Source organism: Musa acuminata, chromosome BXJ2-6 (assembly GCF_036884655.1).
Source record: "Musa acuminata AAA Group cultivar baxijiao chromosome BXJ2-6, Cavendish_Baxijiao_AAA, whole genome shotgun sequence".
Lineage (NCBI taxonomy): Eukaryota > Viridiplantae > Streptophyta > Magnoliopsida > Zingiberales > Musaceae > Musa > Musa acuminata.
Window position 1 is genome coordinate 10,181,737 of NC_088343.1, and position 21,583 is coordinate 10,203,319.

General features: G+C 38.7%; 1 protein-coding gene across 1 annotated transcript; it reads right to left on the reverse strand.

The window, feature by feature from the left end:
- Positions 1–149: 149 nt before the first annotated feature.
- LOC103987632 (E3 ubiquitin-protein ligase UPL1) lies at positions 150–21,124 on the reverse strand. Its single transcript, XM_009405983.3, has 17 exons — positions 20,944–21,124; positions 20,703–20,830; positions 16,924–17,019; positions 16,639–16,842; positions 10,008–16,533; positions 8,664–9,748; positions 8,229–8,522; positions 7,951–8,158; positions 7,452–7,717; positions 7,081–7,376; positions 4,065–5,160; positions 3,834–3,980; positions 3,627–3,707; positions 2,681–2,906; positions 2,428–2,567; positions 1,382–1,488; positions 150–695 (listed from the first exon to the last, which is right to left on the reverse strand). Exons 2-17 carry the CDS (start codon positions 20,796–20,798, stop codon positions 593–595), a joined length of 10,971 nt encoding a protein of 3,656 aa, XP_009404258.2. The 5' UTR covers positions 20,799–20,830; positions 20,944–21,124; the 3' UTR covers positions 150–592.
- Positions 21,125–21,583: the final 459 nt, after the last annotated feature.

The window sequence follows — 21,583 nt, forward strand, 5'->3', positions numbered from 1 at the left end:
AACGCTAAACGCTGTCGCGACTGGGAAGAAAGAAAAAGAAACTGGCCACACGCTATCTATCTATCTGACTGCAAACTAAAGCTTGGACGGTGTAGAGCAGAACGAATCACAGAGATGATGAGTTATACCAAATACAGATGTCCAACAAATAAATAAAAAGGGAACGAATGAGATTGTCATGTAAACCTTGTACTGGTAAACACCTTAGCAACGTTGCCATACAACACCTGCCCAAAAGTATTCGAGTGAAGAAGTTGGGATAATTTCAAGTACAAAGCTGTGTGCTAAAACAATTGGGGAGAAAGAAAATGAAATTGGCCTCGCATATATGACACCCACAACTTTCGCTCGCCAACACTCTGCTCTGAAAGTATACCTCATCCCCAACCTGCAAACTAAAACTTGGAGATTGAGAATAACAGGGCCTTCTCTCCTCCTAACTCATCATCACGGTTGACCTCTGATTAAAACCCTTAGCTTCTACGCACGGTGGAGAATGTTTAAGAAACCACATTTCGGATCGGGTGAGCTGGCTTCGAAAATCATGTTCGATACAGAATCTGTACATCATGGGGAAGAGGTTCCATCACGATCAACCAAAGCCGAACCCTTCATTAGCTTCATGGATAGCTAGAAGTAGCCTCTCCTCCAGCTGTTCTTTGGAGGTATACTCAGGCAGGTCTAATTGGTTAAAGCTGCAACAAGTATAATGTGGAAACAAAATCATGTCATGTTAACAATGATCAGATAACTGATCACAGCACTACTGCTACATGGTAGAAGACCACACCTAAGATTGTCGCTGATTAAGTTCTTGAAAAACAAACAGCAGGAACAAGCAATTCGTCGAGGGAGATAATGATTACTCCATAACCAAAGGGGACTTAAAAGTTAAAACAAACCTGAACCACATCATTCGGATTGAACAAGACAGTTCACATCAGGGCAGTCTCAGCTGGTGAAAGGATGTTTCCCCAGTCTAGTTAATTTCAGTCCAACCACAGTCACTGATAAACTATCCCTGATCCACCATTTAGGAGTCGGCAAATTGCTACTACTACCTGCCAACTTATCCCAACTTTGACTCGAATGAAATGTGCACGGGTGAGAGACTTCCATAACTGGATTGGATACACACACCCACCCAACAAAATTGTAAAATGGTATTAATCGTTTTCTACTTGGTACAAAAATAAATGTCCCATATTTTAAATGAAGTCAGGAGATGATACTCATTAGTAGCTTTAAAAAAATCATGTAATTGGTTTTTTTAGACTGAAGAAAAGAAAATATTTAAGACCTAAAATTGCTTAAACTCTGGCTCAGTTTCAGTCTGCTTACTTTTTAAAGTTACTTTATACAGAAGATAGAAAAGGCTTACCAAGTATGAGCTGAAGGCAGATGGTGGGGGGTGCCGTATGCCTTGTGAATCTGAAACCTCTGTGAGCCTGAGATTCCTTGAAGAGCACTAAAACCTTCCAATGGGACCTGGTAGAAAATAAATAGCAAGATATAAATAAAAAGGTAAACAAGTTGAGAATATCTTAACTATCTAAATGTTTGTTAGACAGCTGCTAACCAAATATAAGATGAACTATATAAAATGAAAAAGCAGCTAAGCTATTAAAATAAAAAGAACCAAATGGGAAGGACAAAAGTAAGTTGACGAATCTCATGAACTGATGACATCACAGTATACAGATATTACCAATCACCTGGTACTTCTAACCATAGAAAATAATAATTTCAAATAATAAAATTAAATAATAATCACCTGGTACTTATAAATAATATTTATACTTAGACATATGCAAGGTCTAATCTATACGAGATTCTGATAAGAGTGCAATACATGTTCAACCTTGATATGCCAATAATATATATAGAAGCATGGCTCAAATTTTGGTTAAGAGGACCATACCAATAGTTAGCTAGATAGGTACGAGTCCCGATACATACAATATTAAGAGCAAAAGGATGAGGAGGAAGAAGGGGGGAGCAGGAGGAAGACGTGCCACCAACCAGAAAGGCTGGAAAAGCAGTACCATTACGCTTGGAAAGGTATGGCATAACCAATATACCATAGTAATTCAAACCATGGAACAATGTCAAAACTAAAATGGTGGAGAATCATATTCTCTTGTTTATCATTTTGAACCCTAAGAAGTTATAAATACCTATAATCTGATTAGATATACAAAAATACAGGCTTATGCTACAAGGAACGGCACATGGAGGAGGCTAATGCCCCATGAACTAGCAACAAGGGGACGTTGCAATGCCCCAGCTCTGGGGTTGGCTACCATGAGCCAGCAATTTAAGCAACTTACCCAAACAAGCTACCCTATGCATTTGTCCGCTATTGCTTTTAAGTGAATTGTTATTTCATAGAATGTATAGATAAGATGTTCAGGGAAAGAAAACCACCTTGGAGGTGCCTGTGACAAATTGCAAGAATCGAGCTTTATCCTCCTTGCTGAAGCCCTGAACGACTTCCCAGAACCATTGAATTACAGGGGACGCATTACTGTATCCAGAGTACTCAGTATTTGCCCTCAAGTCATCCACTGTCAGGAGTTAAACAAAGTCTATAAATGAGAAATAAAATAACAGATAGAATGTAATTATCATACAAGATGCTGGCTCGAACACTGCAAAAACATATCTATTAGCAACTCACAATCAATATCTGGAAGTCCACTGATTAATAATTCCAGCTCTTTATCATTGAAGATAGATATTAAATCCCTAGGTATCAATTCAGTAAAACCTTCCATAAATGCATTGATTTGAGGCCTAATCGCAGTTGTTAGCAAATGTTCTGCTACACGATCAACATATTCATGTTTGTTTTCTTCAGTGACCCTGATATTTCGCCCACCAGGAATCAACTCACAATCAGTCACCTACATAACCAAAATGTCAGAACACATATACTATATAGTACTAAATGAAAAATAATAAAGCATAATTTATTTGGGATACTAGGAGATTGTGAGACATGAGTTCAAATTGCAAAAAAGATGGAGTATAAGATAGATTGAAAGAAAATCCATTATCTAACCACAAGCCTAACAGATTTAGAAAAGTGCGAACACCTACAGCTTCTCAATGAGACAATGAACGCATTAACATATGCAAGCACACAATAAACACAGAATAAGCTGGAAGAATAAATATTCACAAGGGACATTATTACCAAGTCCTTTACAAGGCATCTTGAGCTATCTTTTGTTGCAAGCATGTGAATATAATTTAGGGATCATTACATAAAAAAGAAGCATATACAAGTCAAATTTCAAATTACATGTAATGGAAACAAAATCTAATAAGGAAAAGAATGAAGATAATGGATGATCACCTTTTAATTCACAGCAAGAAATCACATATTTTATCCATTGAACTTCTAATATGCACATCACTAGTTTATGTAATATGTATTCAAGATAAGATCCCAAGAACAATCAACCATTTCATGCATTTTGTTAATTGTCTAGTGACTTAATTTAGTAGTTTAAGCAGACAGGTTTCTGAAACGAACTGCTTAGAAAATATATATGCTACACCATCTTATATGTGTGCCTCTGTTAAGATCACGCAGGAAGAAACCACAAGCAAACACATACCTCTGCCCTTTCATACAATATCAGCTTTTCTTCATCAGCATCCATGCTGAAAGTAACGTCTAAAACATCACTTATATCATTCTGCAACAGAAAATTAACAGAGAGAAAAACAAGTATTGAAATACTCATGAAACAACAAATATGAGCAAAGATTTGCAGACAATAAAAGAATCAAGAGCTTCAAAATTCATATCAAGTATAGCATACCTCAAGCATCCACTTCAGGTTCTTATAGTAATCAGGATCAACAGCCTCAATGTCATGATAAGTAACCTTTACACCAAGGATGTGTTTGTAGAACGATCGGGTGAAATGGACATCCAGGAGCTGACTATCAAAGAGTGCTTTACCAACCTGGAGAAAATTTGGGAATGTTTATAAACCACAGACAAACAAAGTGGTATGGGAATATATGCTAAAAACGAAGAAACAACCCACCACTCGTCCAACAAACTTGAAATACGAAAGATGTTCTGTCTGGTACACAGAATTGGGATTTGGCTGGAATGTCGATTCATTGCCGACCGTTGTGAAAAGCAGAGCACCCTTATCGAAGATTACACGGGAAAGCAACTGATACCATTCCCGAGTGAGCCCACCAGCATCAATGCCTTCTTCTCCTTGAAAATGCACAGTCAGTTTTCCCTTCAAATCGTGTGGTGACCGCATTCGCAATTGATTATATGAGTCCTCCAGTATGTAGGCTCTTCTCACCGAAATTCTAACTGGACTGTGATGATGATCATGTTGATGTTTTATTTTTGAACGAAAATGAGCACGTTTGTTGTCAAAATCAATGAAGCGGGGAACTTTGAGCATGAGAGAAAATGACTTCTCAAGCAAACCAGGATTCTGCCGAATAAATGAATTTAACAACTTCCTGTGTTTCTCTAAAAACCTAACAGAAACAACATGCTTTTCATCAGTGCTTGAAGATGCCCCAGATGACTTCTGCCCACCAGTTGGTGTTGTAGTTTCTTCAATGTCAGTTGTTGTGGTAGCAAAATCTTGAACTGCTTCATATTGACCAGGACGAAGTTTCTCACATGTTACAAAGAATGATTCTATGTATGGCAAGATGTTCTGGGCGCCAGCAGGTAGTGGTGGCACTACACCTGTACTTGTGGATGCAAGATTTCCAGGAGAAGTCAAATCTGATGGGGTTTCTGAAGAAATCTCAATTTTGCTTATACAGTTGCTCAGCTCTAGCCACAATGGTTCCAGTGCAGCATTTATATCCCACACGTGAGAAAGAGCATCAGTATGGTCTTTCTCAGGGTCCTTTTCATGTAATGCAGCAACAAGAGAGCTCAAGGCCTGCAAAACTCGCAAGATCGCAGTCCCATTTGTAGAAGATGAGCTGAGAAGAGCTTTTTCAGCATCCTCATATGAGTTCAGTTCATTCATTGCACAGACACTCAAACTTCGCACTGAACTGACAAGCTCTGTAGTAAACAAACGGCAATATGTTGGAGCACTAGCTACCATCTTTTTTAATACCTCAGCCACAAGCATGTATGCATTATCTGACAATCTGCAAATTAAAAAAAGTTGTAAAAAACAAACAAGAATAGAGACAGCTTAACAAAAAGAGAAGTAAAATCCTTGGGCAGGGGAAAGATAAAGGTTGGTGTAGCAAAAAATTTGGATGTTATTCCATAAATTTGTATGTCATGTCAGAGAAGCATACGTGAAACCTGGCAGCACACAGTGCAAAAAAAGAACATAGCAGATAAGGTATATAAGGAGTAAAATAAGGGTGCTGGGAACAAAGACAAAGATAGATGCCATAATGGCCTGCTGGCAACCACAGCAGATCCCCAAAGCATACAATTTGGTGGACAAATAGTCCTCAGTACTCCAGATAGCACATCAGCAGAAGTTGACTGGATAACAAAATATTTTACCACTGAGAGAAACTTCTTGTTAAGAATATAAATCAGAACATGTCTCATCTGCAGGCTTAGATGAAATGAATTGACTAAAGATATAGTACGGTATCAAAGCAAAAGGTTCTGTCTTCAAAACTTATCCATGCAACACACACACGCATAAAAACCAATCAATTCAAATTCCGCATATGTTGGGTCTGGACCAGTCTGCCACCTACACTTGAGTGTAGTGTCAAGAATATAAATTGTACAATATCTCACATATGAGCTTAAGCTTTTAGATGAAATGAAATTATCAAAAATTTAAGGCTTTTTTACAGCATAGTTAATGCAAGAACTTCATAAAATGGCCAATATTCATAAGAGTCAAGCCACAATTATGTTGGTTAAATTTTGGTTAGTGAAAACATCAGATTGTCAAAAAATAAAACAAAACTTGCTAGAAAAAAAGAAAAAAAAATAAGACTGAAAAGCTGATGATGAAACATATGGAATACCATCCAAGCAGGTACCTACACTTGATCAAAGTAAGATCTTAAACTGGCAAAAATTAAACAGAAAATTAAAATCTTAAAAAAGAGAAACAATTAATAACTACTTGAAGACCAATATACAGTGAAAGACAAAATAGTTTAGTAGTCCAAATCTTTGCTCTGATCTGTTTTAAAATCCACATAGGGCACCCATTCATGCAACACATTATTAAAGATCACAAAATATAAGAGACAAGATTGGAGGAAAAGGCATGGACATAAAAGACTATCCTAAAACATGAGAAAACTAGATGTTCGAAGAAACAGTAACCAGAGAAGGAATTATCAATAAGTCATCATATCTTTCATAAACATAAGACCATTATTTCCTGTCTAGATCATAAGACTGCCAGAAGAGCCTTACAGGAGCACACGAAAAAAAGAATAGCTACATATGATCTTTTAGTTCACTGTTGTCCACCTTGTAGACTAGGACTGACATATTTAGGGGGACACCAATTGGTGGTCTTTTGTCTAGGAAGGATAAACATGTAAATTCAATTGTCCAGCTACAGGGTACCAATAATTAGACCCTTTCTGTCATCAAATAACAAAGACAGTGAAATTCATTGCTCAAAATAGTTTGGAATATCACATACAGATCCAGCCATGGTTTGTCTCCATCATTAACTCAGAAGACTACCTAGTTAAGACTTAAGACAGACTCCAATCTAACCAAATTACACTGCATATTCATATATTTGAAGGAACACCCACAATCACCATCAGCAAACTACAGGCAAACTCTGACGCACAAAAGAACAAAATATGGACTCAACTCAACCAAACACTTGTGAAGTTTAAGAGCAATTTAAGAAAAAGCATACAAGTAAATCAATGGCCCAATCACTCTTTATTAACTCATATAAGTGGACATTAATTACCGTTTCTTTAGAAAGCACCTTCCAGCTAAAAGCATGTTGTGAGAAAAAAACAGGCTTTTTAAAGTATGGCCACAGTAATTAATCGTTAAATGCATCATTTAAAAGTGAATAAAACAAGAAGAAAAAGGGAAGGACTAAGTCATACCCTTCACGTGCAAGCAATGAGCATAGAAGTTGCAGTTCTCCTTCTGGGATGCTCAATAAAATGTCACTTATATTGTTCATGATGTTTGCACCTGATGTAGAAGGCCTTTTGGAATCCTTGTCTGTAGTAGATTTGACATCCGCTTCAGCAGAAGACCGGACAGCATCAGCAGTAACATGTGTGTCTTGCATGGTGTTTTCAGGACCAGATGATTGCTCAAGAGAAGCTCCAGGTTTGATGGATAGATCAGTGTCATTTTCACCATTTACAATAATGACTTCAACAAGGTTTAGCAACTGAAAAGATAAAGGTACAGTCATAGGTGTGGATTTTTGAAACAGCAATAAGTTCGCAGCAGTTGTTAGTTGTACCTGTTCGAGATGTGCAACACTTCTCATGTACAATGGCTGACTCAAGAGACTTAAAAGCAACACAATGGCAAATGCTCGTCTCTCATCTTCAGGTTTATCTTCTTCCATGAGAACACCTTTTCCACGTGCCTGATCCGATGCTTCCAGAACACATGTAGATCGACAGGGCAATTCAAGATGGAGTAAAAGTTTAGACACGTTCAGATGGTTTCGTGCCAAGTAAGTCAGAGTTTCCAAAATACGCCGAGACACCAGTGGGGGTACTCCTGCATATTTACAGATATTTGATGAACATGAAGAACAATTATAAATCAAAAAAATAATTTTATGCTTAGCAAAACATGACATAATTAATCAACTAGTTAGTGTGAGGGGAGATTTTGTTGTACTAAATGAAACAACATGTAGTGTAAACTACATGAGAATCACCAAGTCTACAAAAAGTCCCTGACCACATTATCACAATCAGTCCAATATACTGCTGAAGCTAAAACATTACCTCCATTAAATTGAGGACGGGAGTATGCAACATAACTCTGGCATCCATACAACCGAAATGGCGATTCAGCAGAATCAATTGAATTGTTAACAGATCCTCCTAGATCAAGCATTAGCATGTCCATTAAAATTTTCACCAAAGAAGTTCTCGTTTCATGATGGGTACACAGATTCAAGAGAAGCCTCTGTAATTGACCTTTGTACAATGGCTGCAACTCACAAGTCAAATCGTCAATCAAATAAACATTGTATAAAACACCAAGACAAACAAGCAATTACCTGAACAATACGCAATAGTCTGATCATTGCTTTTAGATCATCTGTATCAACTAGAGGCACACCAGCAGTTTCAATCAGTTTGCCAACTGCAGATCTACGAACAGCAGCCTCGACATTTCGGCCTAGAGTGGACCCAATTGCTTCACCATGCCTAGAAGACTCACCCCGACGATTTCTAGAACTCATGCCAAAGAGTGTGCCTCTATGGGCAAATCTTTCACGCAACATGTTTGCTTCGGCAACAAGTGCAGGAGTTAGTGTGGCCAAGAGAGTATCTGGTGATGTGAGAAGCACCTGAAATGACAACGTTTTGGGCATCACATGGATGAAATATGACATTTAAAGAACATGATTACAGATAACAACAAATAAATCAACAGCTAAATTTTGTAATAAAAGCTTGAATTTCTAACGACAGGGCTGCACTAAGCTTACCTCCTCCCGAATTTCTGAAGGAAGTGTAGCAATTATTGAAACAGCATCCATCTCAACTGGTTGACCTTCCAATTGTTGTGATTGCTGTCGTCTTTGAGCACGTTGTTGTGCTAGGACCTCTTCCCTAATATCAGGAGGAAGTGCAGCAAGAAATTCAGGATCAATATCTCCATCAGCTTGAGGTTGCTCATTTAAAGTCTGCGCCACCTGATTCTGTCGTGAGGAAAGAACTTCAGCTCGTAATTCCTCCGGAAGAGCCTCCAAAAATGTAGGGTCTATTGTGTCAGTGTTGACATTTTCATTTGGTTGCGGCTCCACATTTAGAGCATTCTGATCAGTTTCTTGGTTTTGATGTTGTGGAACCTCACTAACACTTTCTAGAGATGTATCACGGGCACTTCCTGGCATTGCATTTCCAGAAGACCTTCTCGGCCTAGCTGGTGGCTGCAAATCACCCAGAGGCAGCCTATCCACAGGACCTTGCCTATCTCCATCATCATGTCCATCAACACTTCCTATTTCTACTTCCAAACTGCGAAGGCTTTCCCCCAAAGTTGCCCCACTACCACTGCTTGCTTGGCTCACAGCTTCTACATCTCGTACAACTGCATCACTCCGTTCGTACTGCATCTCAGTCCCTTGCTCACCTCCACCAGCAATGCCTGTGTCTTGAAGTGGATCACCATTGGTTGATCCAACACCACCATTTCCAGAACCATCTATCACTTGTGAAGGAATAATAATATTTTCATTATTCTCAGAACCTCTTGCTTCAGCTTCTTCCCTAACTTCCACTTCTGACATCTGCAACTGGTTGGGTTCATGTTTTTCTTGTGGACTGTTAGTCGGCATATTTCTGTCAGATACTTGGACAGGAGTAGGCTGCCTTAATTGGGAAACAAGTAGTTCTTCAATGCCTTGCGGCACTGCAGGAGCACTAGAGGTACCACGTTGATGGTTATCGTCTGACCACATACTAAAACGATGTCCATGTCGTCCGTTTCTCAATGATCGGAAGATAGCATCCATTCTGTAAGAAGTATTTTCATGATTTCTATCTGAGAAAGCTATATCCACGGCATTCTCTGAAAAGCAAAATCTGAAAATGTAAGCATGTGATGCCTGAAGTACTTTTGACAGATTGGTAACTATTGGTATTACTGTCTGCTAAAGTAGGAAACCAGCAATGGATGAGAAAATTCATGTAGAGATGAAAAGGTTAAACAACAAACAAATGAGGAAATGGATATGTCACCCGATTGTCTCTAATTAAGAGAACTATGTAGAACAAAAAGAATAAATATAAAACCAACAATAAAGCAACACAAGAATCGGATATATCACCTGTCTGTCTTTGGTGAACAAGATGTCTAAAAGAAGAAGGCTCTTCCAATAGTGGATGTTCAAGATGAAGAGCAGAATGATCACCAGTTCTTCCAAGAAGATTGTAAATGGATGTTGTACGCCCTTGACGTCTAGAACCAAATATGTCGGGCATTGCAGCAAAATTGTCACTACCAAGAACTTCAATGTGATCGAAAACATTTATCCCACTTATACCCTCTTCCAATCTGAGTATCACACCATCATCTTCCTCATCATCATCATCCTCTTCTTCCAAGACATCTTCATCAAATTCTTCATCATCAATCTCATGGTCATCATGATCGGTGTCAGGATGAGACATCTGATGGACTTCATCTTCCTCCAAGTCATTATTTTCCTCGTCATCCTCATCATCTTCCTCATCAACTTCACCTTCATCCCCTGACATATCTTCATCATCATCTTCATCACCCATACCATCTTCCGCATTTTGGGGTATATCAAATCTAATTTCCACAGTTGAAACACCATTCTCCAAGCCAATGCCATCTTCAGAAGCTTCACGCATGAAATCATCTTCGGCTTCACGAGCAAAACCTCCATCCAATTCCCGGTCACGGTCCATGTCATCTATAACAGAATCAGAATTTCCTGAAGTTTGGACAGCATTAAAAGCTTCCCTTTGGTCAGCCACCACTTCTGCATGATCTGGCTGGGATGTTGTTTCCAGGGCCTCAAACCTATCACCATGATAATTAGATGAACCTACTTGTTGCTCATTAGAAGCAAGCCTCACGGGGTTGTCCTCCTTTGCAGAATTAATGTATGCAGAATGAACATGTTCCTTGGTCACCAACTCCAACACCTTGATAATTCCTGTAATGAGCTTTGGTGAATCAGAATGGTCCAAGTCTAGCACTTTAAGAGTCCGACTTAGAGAGCGAACAAGCCCAACATCAATAAAAGTAACTGAAGCTTCTGCTGAGATATATGAACCAGTTGGCGAACGAGCAGCAAGGATATCATTAAGTAGATCAACAAAGGGATGCATACGGTAATCAGCTGCCCTACATTGACTAGATGAGTCAGCAAAGTCATTGAACACATAAGTAATTTCAGAAAAAATCCTTCTACGTCCTTCTGTAGAGCGAACGGAGGATGCCACCAAAAGTTGATTAGCTCTAGTAGCTAACTTATGCCTCCAATCTCCATCAGTTTTCTTATCCTTCTTGCAGATTCCTGGGTACAGGAGAAAATTATGAAGAATGTGATGAAAGATCCCCCCACTGCTATTCCCACATAAACCCCTTGAAGGAGCACGGAAGCCACTGAGTTCAGCATCTCTTCGAAGCAACACATGGATTGATGAAGCATAAGTCAGAAGAATCTCTGTCAACAACTTCACAATAAAAGCACTTTTGGCAAGAGAGGCTAAAGCCTCCTGTGTAGTAACTTTGCTATCTTCAGATGAAACAGCAGTGATTTTTCCTTTTCCTTTAGCTGACGTGGAGTCAATATCCATGTCTGATAGTGATGGAACACCAGGAACAGAATCAGTTTGGTGATCAGCTTCTGAAGGAGGGACAAATTTCACAATCAAATCCAAGAGATATTCAATTACACTTGTAAAACTCTGAGGAGATTTTCGATGAGCTTTAGGGTTCTTTGTGTTCAAATCTGGTGATTTACCATGTCCACTTCCCGGGGCCACTGGGACCACTTCTACTCCAGTAGTCTTGTCATCACTAGCTGGTACTTTGTCTTTCTCGGCTATTTTCTCCCTGTCTATTGCCTTGGATTTTTCCTTCTCACGATCTTTCAACAGCACAATATTAGGCCTGTCACCTATCATCTCAATCCGGCATACAGCTTGTGCAGCTTTCAGAAACACCACAGGGTCCCTGGAAATAACAATAGCTAAGTTTTGAACAAAAGTTCGTGGTGAAACTCTTGCATTTGAGTGTCTATTTGCTGCCGCAATGAGGCTGTGGCGTATTTCCAATTCCATGGCTTGCTGAAGAGTATGAGGGTCTTCCAAAATGTGACGGATAATGGCAGCTGCTACATTATTGAATCCAGGGAACAAGCTGCTGGTAGGCAAACTAAGCAAAGCATGCAAACCTCCAGCATCAAGAAAACTAACAGCAACTGAATGTACTTTAGTTAATGTAGAACAGAGCTGCAGCACCACATGCATTGTCTCAGAAGGTAATCGATTCTGTATACATCTGCAGCATATTTCCAAAAGCCTCCTCTGGTCCTGCATATCCAAAAATCCAACAGTTGATCCAAAAGAAGACTGTAAATCCTTTGTTTTATTCTCATCAATCACAATGGAATTAGGGTTATTAAGATTGTCTTTTTTCAGTTGTTCCAAATTAACTATTCCCGGAGTCATCTTAGGATCCAACTGAAGCAGCTGATCAACAGAAAGCAAGCATGCAGTCACCCACTTTGAAACTTGCAGTTTTCCATCATCAGAAGTGCCCGGATTCCAACCAGAAAGCAGGTCCAAAGCAATCTTTATTAGGCCAGCCTGGGAGGCAACTTCCCGTGCCATAACATCTTCATGGAGAATCAAAGCAAGGACATGAAAAAGTGCAGACAACATACTTTCACTTAATGGAGTTGATGCTGTACAACAATGTTTGACATGATCAATGATATGGGAGAGAACCTTCTGCCGGTGCTGACCATCATTTTGTGAACAAATCATAACAAGCAGATTCCTGACAGGGAATGCTAATTGTTCATTCACCTGTAGGAGTCTAATGCATGCTGATAAAATGTCATCAACGGAAGGCAATTGAACAGCTTCCTCCTCCTGGTCAGCATTACTAGTGTTTACTGTTTCATCTTCCTTTAAAGATGTAGCTGAGTTTCCTAAGGACATGGCAACAGCTCGAGCAAGTTCATCATCCTCTTGTGGTTCTTCTGGATGTGAAAACAGCCAATCAGTTGCAATCTCCACACTATTTGTCCCAACCTGTCTCAGTGCTTCTTCTGCCCTGGCACGAGAAAAGCCCATCTCTACAATCAATGCTATAGCTGATTCATCAGGTGGAGGACCAGATAAGTGAGCTTCTGTGTTGCCACTGGCATTTCGAACCTCGACCCCAATGTAAATATGCCTCATAATAGAGATCATTGAAGTAATAAACTCCAAGTTGCATTCAGCAAAGTGAGGATGGGTCCAAATAGGAAGTACTGCCTTAAGTACCTTAGATTGAAGCACCCTTACAAATGCCTCTGCATCTTGAGGAAATGAAATGACATCGTTTGTGATAGGTTGCTCAAGCAACTGCTTCGTCGAGGAAGACAAGATGAAAGATGATGTGGCTAAGTGGTCCAGTAGTGTGCCATAACTAGCTAAAGGACCACATATCCATGAATTATCTGATTCTTCTTTCTCTTCTTTGTGGCATTTATCATCCATATCCATTGGTGAAGCTGGCACCCTGTTGACTGTGAAAAGCAACTGGCTTGTAGCTTCAAAAGTGGTTAAAATGACCTGAATAACCCCATGTCCAAAAAAGAACTTTACCATGATGGGGTTGGAAGATTCTGGCCTGTCTAATAGAACTCCATTAATAAATTCAATCACTTTGCCAAGATATCGACATTTTGTGGAGACAGAGACCTCACTCTCCATATTAGAATTCCCCCCAAAATTCAAGTGTCCCAACACAATGGAGGCAACTGTATTGATAACAGACACAATAGAAGGAGAAACATTTACAGAATTGTTCTCGCGGCGCAAAGTAAGCAGCACGGCTTTTCCCAGCTCCATAAACAGATGGTTAATATGATAAGAGAGTGACCTCATCATCTCATGACATAAAGAATGATAAGATTTACGTTTGTCCTCTTCTGTTTTGCTTGCAGCACTTGAGTCTAAAGAATTAGAAGGCCAGGATCGGGAACTGGAAGCAACTCGTAACGCTGAATAGCCATCTACACCATATCTATGTGACCCAGTAGCAGCTCGGCCAAGGTCACGATATATACTAATGAGGTCAGAAACTTGAGACTCTATGCTCCACCCAGAAACTCTTCGTCTAAGTAATGGATCAAGATACTGCCTAAAAGAATTGATCCTTTGCTCGTCTGAGTCGACCACCCCAGGGTCTACATTTACCTCATTTGAAGAGGAATCATAATCTCTTTCGATCTTTGAATCTTCGAGAAAGGCAATCTGCCACAGGACTTCACGATGCACACACCCGATATCTTCTAGTACATCCCTGCTAGAATCTCCAAATTCAGTGAGCAATGCACTCATCCAGCGGTTATCTTTAGAGGAAGCAAGGAAAAGGAGAAACTCAACAACAAAAAGAGAAGAGAAGATTTCACTATCCTGTGTAAACTTAGTATCCTGCAAAGACAAACCAGAAACTGAACTAAATCCATTCAGAGCTTTCTTTAAATGCTCCCTGAGAGAGGCAGAAAATGCACGTGCAAGGGGTGCAGAATGATGCTGAGTAAAGCCCTTGAAGACCACAGTGCTATGCAAAGCAATCGGCATCCCATCTGATGACTGTGTGATGCTAGGTCGTTGAAGAAGTCTCAACAAATTTTCTATACCTCCCTTCTCCACAAACATTCTACAAGTTTCAGAATTTTCCATTGTTCGATGAACTAATACCATCACATGGAAGATGCATAACTGCTCAAACTGCTCATCACTGATGCCGTCTGTAGCTAATTCCATAGCTCTCACCAAATCATGCCCTTCATTTGCCTTTTCTTCAATATCAGTTTCCATGGCAGTGTTCTCATCCATAACCACTGTAGTTTCTTTGCATTTCTCTTCTCCCATGGAGGCAAGATTGTTAATAATTTCAATTATTATCTCAATGCCAATACCTCTTAGTGAAGATACATGCCGAAGAAGCTCCTCAACAGCATTTGCTAAAAGAAGAACACCTTCATTCATTGCTAACAAATATTTCCTTGTTGTGAAGGTCTCCACCAAAAATCGCAGTGCACCAGTCTCTTTAACTGCCTCCAATCCTTTAGCATTAAGGCAGATGGCACCAAGACCATTGGGAACACATATAAGTGCTTTTGAGGAAGGAAGGATCCCAGAAATCACTGATGATAAAAATGATTCCGGGAGACCAAATTCATTCAGAACAGGAAAACAAGTTGGATCCTTGTGAATGGTCTCACTCATAACAGTTACTGCAGAAAAATAAATGTCCCCTCCAAACATGCTTACATTGTTAAATATCAAGGATAAAGAAGCAAGCAAGGAGTTATGGTGAGAATTCTGAGTCCTTGTCGCATTTGCTGGAGAATATGTGGCAGAACCCAGTGTCTTAAGCAAAAACTTGATAAGGCGCTTCTGTGAATACAGATGATCTTCATCAGATTTTAACAGATCAGGTGATATAAGTGTGTTACTATTAGCTTCACCTGAGCCAATAATTCTATGAACTTCAATCTGCAGCCTCTGAGCCAAAAGTTCAATGCCACCTAAATCTTTAAATAGAGATACAGCTGGGCTACTATACTCCATCAGCTTCTGCAAGGTTTTGACCGCAGAAGAGACAAGATGAATATGTGCTGGATCAGAGTCTTGTAAAAGAGGTAGAAGTGGGGGAACCATTCCTGACCCCCTTAGAGCACTACCAGAGCTTGAAGACGATAAAACATGAAGTAAGAAAAACTGTAGAAGAGCATCAACAAACACTGGCGTAGAATGATCATTGGGGTTGCTAAGTGACACAATAGCTTTCTGAAGCACATTTAGCAACATCATACGATTTCCACCAGCAGATATAATACTTGAACCACTCAAAATTCTAGCCCGTTCATGCGATGACGCATATGCTGCTAACTGTGCTCCTAAGGCAAGCATAGCAAGTGCCCTTATAGTTCCAGGAACTGATTCTTCAGAACGAACAAGCCTGATCAACTCATTTGTGTACTCGGGTTCATTTGCAAAGAAAGACATAAGTTCATCATGAGCATCATTTGATTGTACCAGAACAATGAAAGCAAGAATGCTGATCCTGCTATACAGTCTGCATGTTCTGGGAGAGCGGAAGGCATGTGCATACCTAATTCTTGTAAGCAATGAAAATCTGTGTGCTAGAGGTACGTCATATTGGTCAACACACTGCTTCAAAATGCTCAGATCATCCTCCTTTCTTGTATGCAGATCTGGAATCTTTATGACACATAAAATGGATGACTTGCTCTCTTCAATAGTAGAAACCATATTGTATTCATAATGGAGAGTAGAACCCAAACGATGCTGGGTACCATCACAATTATCACCAATATCTGAAGGGAACAAGCACAATCCTTCATGCTGATTCCTCTCGTTTGCCACAACACATGAATGTAAACCCAGGCCTTCTTCTTTGCTTCCCCAGCCCTGTGCTAGAGACAGAAGACGACTATTCAGAGAGCCACAACCAATCAGTTTCCCACCCAGATGCATCTTGGATGGATTTATCTTCACCAAAGCCGATAGAGTCTCCAACGTAGCTATAATAATATCTGGATCTACGGATGCAAGTAGAAGCTTGAAGTGCTGATTCAGGAACATGATTAATATGTCAGTAAGCAAAGTGCAAATGGATTTGCTAAAATTGTGGATATAACTTATCCTCTAAATAATTTGGAGCTTCAGATTTACCTCTAGACCTCCAAACGAACTTTTGTTCTGGCAATTTTCAAAAATAATTTGCATGACTCTTAAGATCTGCATCACTGAATGTTTGGGAAATGGATCTTCGTCTGACATATGGTCCAACAAAAGGAGGTCTTTCCTACAAGAAAGGTATGTCTTGAAATATGTATCAAAATGCACAAAAAGCGGCCTCCAGTGGTTGAAATTTCCCTGAAATGAAATAAAAAACTAAGATTGGAACAAGCAAAGCATCCATGAAACATCTACTGGATATTAAAAACACCACTGCACCTTTTTGAACTCCCAACGGAAGCCTGAAAGAGGTATAGCTATATCATGTAATGGGCTCTTAATCACCCTATCGATGAAAGCTTTAACCTTCGGAGGCTGCAAATACCAAATAATAACATATTTAAGACAAATGATAATCTAAAAAAGGTTCAGAAAAACATACAGTTAAAAGTTGATGTATCGAAAGAAAACTCAAATTCGTCATTTACATGTCCTATAGACACATCAAATCAAATATGTTCCAGTTTATGGCACAATGCAGAAGACTTGACTCTATGAATGCTACTTCTCAATTACAAACCAGTGACCAGTTGAAACAGAACTACAAGCAGGAATATGTAATTAACATCAGAAACATGACAACTTGTGTCCAAATGAGACCAAGAAAACTGAAAGCACCAAAAATGTATTGATTTCACATAATAGTCCAAAATTTCCTGTTTCTGATAAAAAAAATATCACAAAACTGTGATGAAACAATAAAAATATCCTAGAATATATTACAAAGAAATAGACTGACACCACCCGTACCATTTCGGCCCAAGGTTATGAATATCAATACCAGTAACCGTACAAGAATTATTATCAAACCAATATGTATCAACTAGTATGGTACACCACTTCAGCAATGCCAACAATAACATATTCAAACAATTGCTTAGTATGTTGGTACAATATACTATTGGTACACCAGAAGGTCCAATTGCTTAGTATGTTGGTACAATATACTATTGGTACACCAGAAGGTCTAGAACAACTATTATGCAATCAGAAAGGTACAACAAATATGACATTAGAAAACCCAACTAGCTTCACAGAATCCATGCAGAAGAGATTCTTTGGTGCTTTAAAATTGATGTTGGGGGACATTTGAATATTACATACAACTTATTATAAGACCATCAACCACCAAGTATATATTGCATTATTCATTCAACCTGTTAGCTTATATTATTCTCATCTGACAATTTCTTTGTAAGTTTGTTTTGTTTAATATTCCTCTAACATTTTTTACACTGAAATTTACTACATCTCTGAGTTGAAAAGCCAACCCAACAAGCAAGTGAAACATCCCCGACAAACAACTCCAGGAATGATACCAAAAAGTATTATGAATTTCCAATATGAATATGTTCTCTAGCAATTAGAAATGATTAAAAATGTACCTGATGCAATATAACTATCAGATAATTTACAAGAGCAGAGATAACTAAAAGCAACACTAATGCAACTCAACCCCATTACTCAAACTAAACCCAAACAATACACATTGGCTATACTTTTTCGTTATGTGAAAAAAATTAAACTACAATACAGATTAACACATAGCATCAGAAGAATCAAGAAGAATGGCAGTAACTAGCACAAGGAAATCCTAACATTATAACTATTTATGAACAAACATATCATAACGTCACTTGGCCAGCGTATCCTTAAATATGTATTTCTACAATAGTACAGCACATTGAGAACCATGAAATTGTGCAAAAGAAATACAATAGTATTTATAAGTTGCTGTTGGGATATACAGTCAAAAAGAAATGGTGAACCAGTGACATAAACCAATATAAAATATAAATGCATGAAACAAATACAGTTTCTACAGGGAGAAGACGGGGAAGATGAAAGAGTGCAGTAAAATAATAATAAGAGTTATTATCACTCATAACTTGCCAGCCAGGAAGTTATACATGACAGCAAATCATATTTTGAACATCAAGTAAACCAAGTCTGCTGTATAGTAGCTCATATAGTTACTGATAGATATTAGTTTGGAACCTATCACTTAAATTGTTTGTGGAAAGGATATTAATCATTTGTCCAACACAGGGTTCAGAGAGATGAATATCTTGAGGATTATTTACAAGCTTAACAATAGAGGAGCTAGTTTAACAGCAAAATCCTAGAAGGATTTCAGGCTTGGTTGCACCGTTTTCTTGGACATCATGATGAAAGCAATTAAGTTAAATGATTGGCATGCATCAGAAGCATACTATAAACTAAGAGAATGCATAAACCAAAAGTGTAATCAAATACAAATAAACTTCCTATAAAAATTTCAATGTTTATAACCACGAAAAACTGTCTTAGGATGACAAAGTAGCTAGAATTAAACCTCAAACAATGTAGCAAAGCTAAAAACAATAAAATGATCATTCAGTATGGAGATAGTTTTTCATGTAAAAGTTTGTGGCAGAAACCAATAAACATATAATGAAAAACAAAAGAAATCATCTGGAGCATTATAAACATTTCCCCATCTAACAGATTAATAATGTGATTATTAGAGTTTGGGATGGATGGCCAAAAAACATGCAGGCTTGACCATGGTTGATAAAAAATTGATACCCTTGGATTTTCTATTGAAGTTGACCTAAAAAATTTGAATATTTCAGAAAACAAACCATGTTTTTTTTACTCAAATACTTGAAAATAACTATAAAATGTTGTACGCTAAGTATCTTATGCATTAAACATAAGTATAAACACTTGTAACTTTTTTTTTCCTAAAAAGGATATTCAACCATAAAATTTAAAATAGAACCCCATGGTTTCCATCAGACCATCTTTCACCAGGAACTCACATAACAAGATCCTATTTTTCTAAATACCCAATATAATAGATGATGTGCTTCCTCTGAAAATTCCTTCCTTACTATACAATATACATTAGCTAGCATGGAAATATATATGACACGAGCTTCCATCTGATAGCACCATTTACCATATTTCAGGTAAATAGTTGAGTTATTCCACAATTTACTAGCATCTAACACACACACACATAATGCTTTGGTTCAAGTAGCACAAATGGATGTATGTTTCCTACTCCTTTGACTGAAGTAATAATTGTTAATCACCATGGCTCCCCCTGTTCAGTTTTTGTTCAATTCTGAAATACTATAACTACTTGATCTTCTTCTATCACAAAAAAAGGGTAGATGAACTAGGTCTGCTAGGTCTGTATCCTATAAAAGAAATTCCTAATGAAGCACACAACTCAAATACATATCATAACTTGCATTTTCCTTCCAGTTCCTTATGCACTATGTATGTTGTAATAACTAATAAGTACCAAGCGAGTAAGCTAGGTAAGAGCTGGGTGGAAGCATAGATAAAGAGGTCATTGCTTGAGCACCACGATTTTACAAACCCAGAACAAGGTTCTCACTTGTCTTCTATCTTTTTTCCCTCCATCTTATCATCTTAATCGATCCTAAGACCAACATGATAACTCAAGTCATTTCTTCTTCTCTCTTTTCTTCTTATGCCAAAGAAGACATAGATAATGAATGATATAGCTTCAACTCTGATACATACGTGAAATGGTCCATCCAACACATCTAATTACAAAGGTGGAAGCCAGAAGAATAACAGAGTTTAAACGACGGAGTTACTTCGTTATTTTGCAGTACCAAATCACAAAAGTGGAACACCAAAAATAGTACCAATTTTTGTTACTTTGCAGTTAAGCAAATCCATTTTTGACTCGTACTAAAATCATTCACCACAAAATAGCTACGACAGCAAAAAACACAACCAAGAAAAGGGCAAGCACAAGATACGCCATCGCGATCGACAAAACAGGAAAACAACTTAAGAGACGAGTCCATCGTGTATCCCCATCTAAACGACTTCAAGCACTGATCGCACTCCACGATCGACAACTAAGAATCAAACATCGAGAAAAACAAAAAGATACCCCATCTGATGACGGAAATTAAATTGGAACACCAAGAACGAAAGATAAGAAGGGGTTTAATCCAGGGAGAACTCACGGGCTCGGACTCCAATTTAAGCACCGGCGAGACGGACCTCCCGCCGGATAAGATCTGCTGCAGTCGCAAGGGCAGATTCGACCGGTTCCCTGCCATCTCGATTCCAGCCTCTCCCCTGTTTCAGGAACCTGGATCCCCCACAAGCACCCAAAAATCAACCTAAAAATCCAGGATAAACGGCGACACAGATCGAAACCCTATCCATCTAAACAGATTATACAAAAGATCAAAGTCCACGAACCTGTGATTAGGTCGATGAGCAAGGAGGAAGAAAGAGAATCAACGAGGGTGTCAAAGAGATAAGAAGCAGGGCGATGAAGCATACACATCGAATGAAAGACTTGGAAAAAGAGAGCAGAGAGCGATGGAAAGAAGGAGAGAGAGAGTGGAGCCGAAGGAGAGGAAAGGAGACGCCACCGATAAAAGCCCAATAGGCGGAATATATATAAACTGATATATGTGTGTGTGTGTGAGAGAGAGAGAGAGAGAGAGGTAGGTCGGCGCAACAGGGAAGGGATGAGAGGGTCCTCATAGGTGTAACTATCACGTGATATCCACGTGACATTCCCGTCGGATGATTCAATTAGACCCAACCCAACAGAAATCACCCTAAATCATAGTCGATGTAGAATAAATGCGATCAGCAAAATTACACATGGTAAAAAATACACGTGCATACAACGAGTTACAATTTTACGTATACCAACCAAGAGTAGTCATTGTTCGATACAAAGCCACCAATTAGATGAGTAAAGTGTGATTAATAATTAAATTAAAATTGTCCCGTGGGGAACAATCAAATTATATATACTCGTATAGATAACATCATTGATTTTATTTATTATTCTAAATCGAACTTTACCATTAAATTGGAGTGATTA

Excerpts from the sequence above, each read along its gene's own strand:
- LOC103987632 (XM_009405983.3), bottom strand. The coding sequence starts at position 20,798 with ATGGCAGGGAACCGGTCGAATCTGCCCTTGCGACTGCAGCAGATCTTA. Across the intron at positions 7,377-7,451 it reads GTGTTGCACATCTCGAACAG|TTGCTAAACCTTGTTGAAGT; the intron begins GTACAACTAACA and ends TTATCTTTTCAG. Across the intron at positions 3,708-3,833 it reads ACCTGAAGTGGATGCTTGAG|AATGATATAAGTGATGTTTT; the intron begins GTATGCTATACT and ends TTTCTGTTGCAG.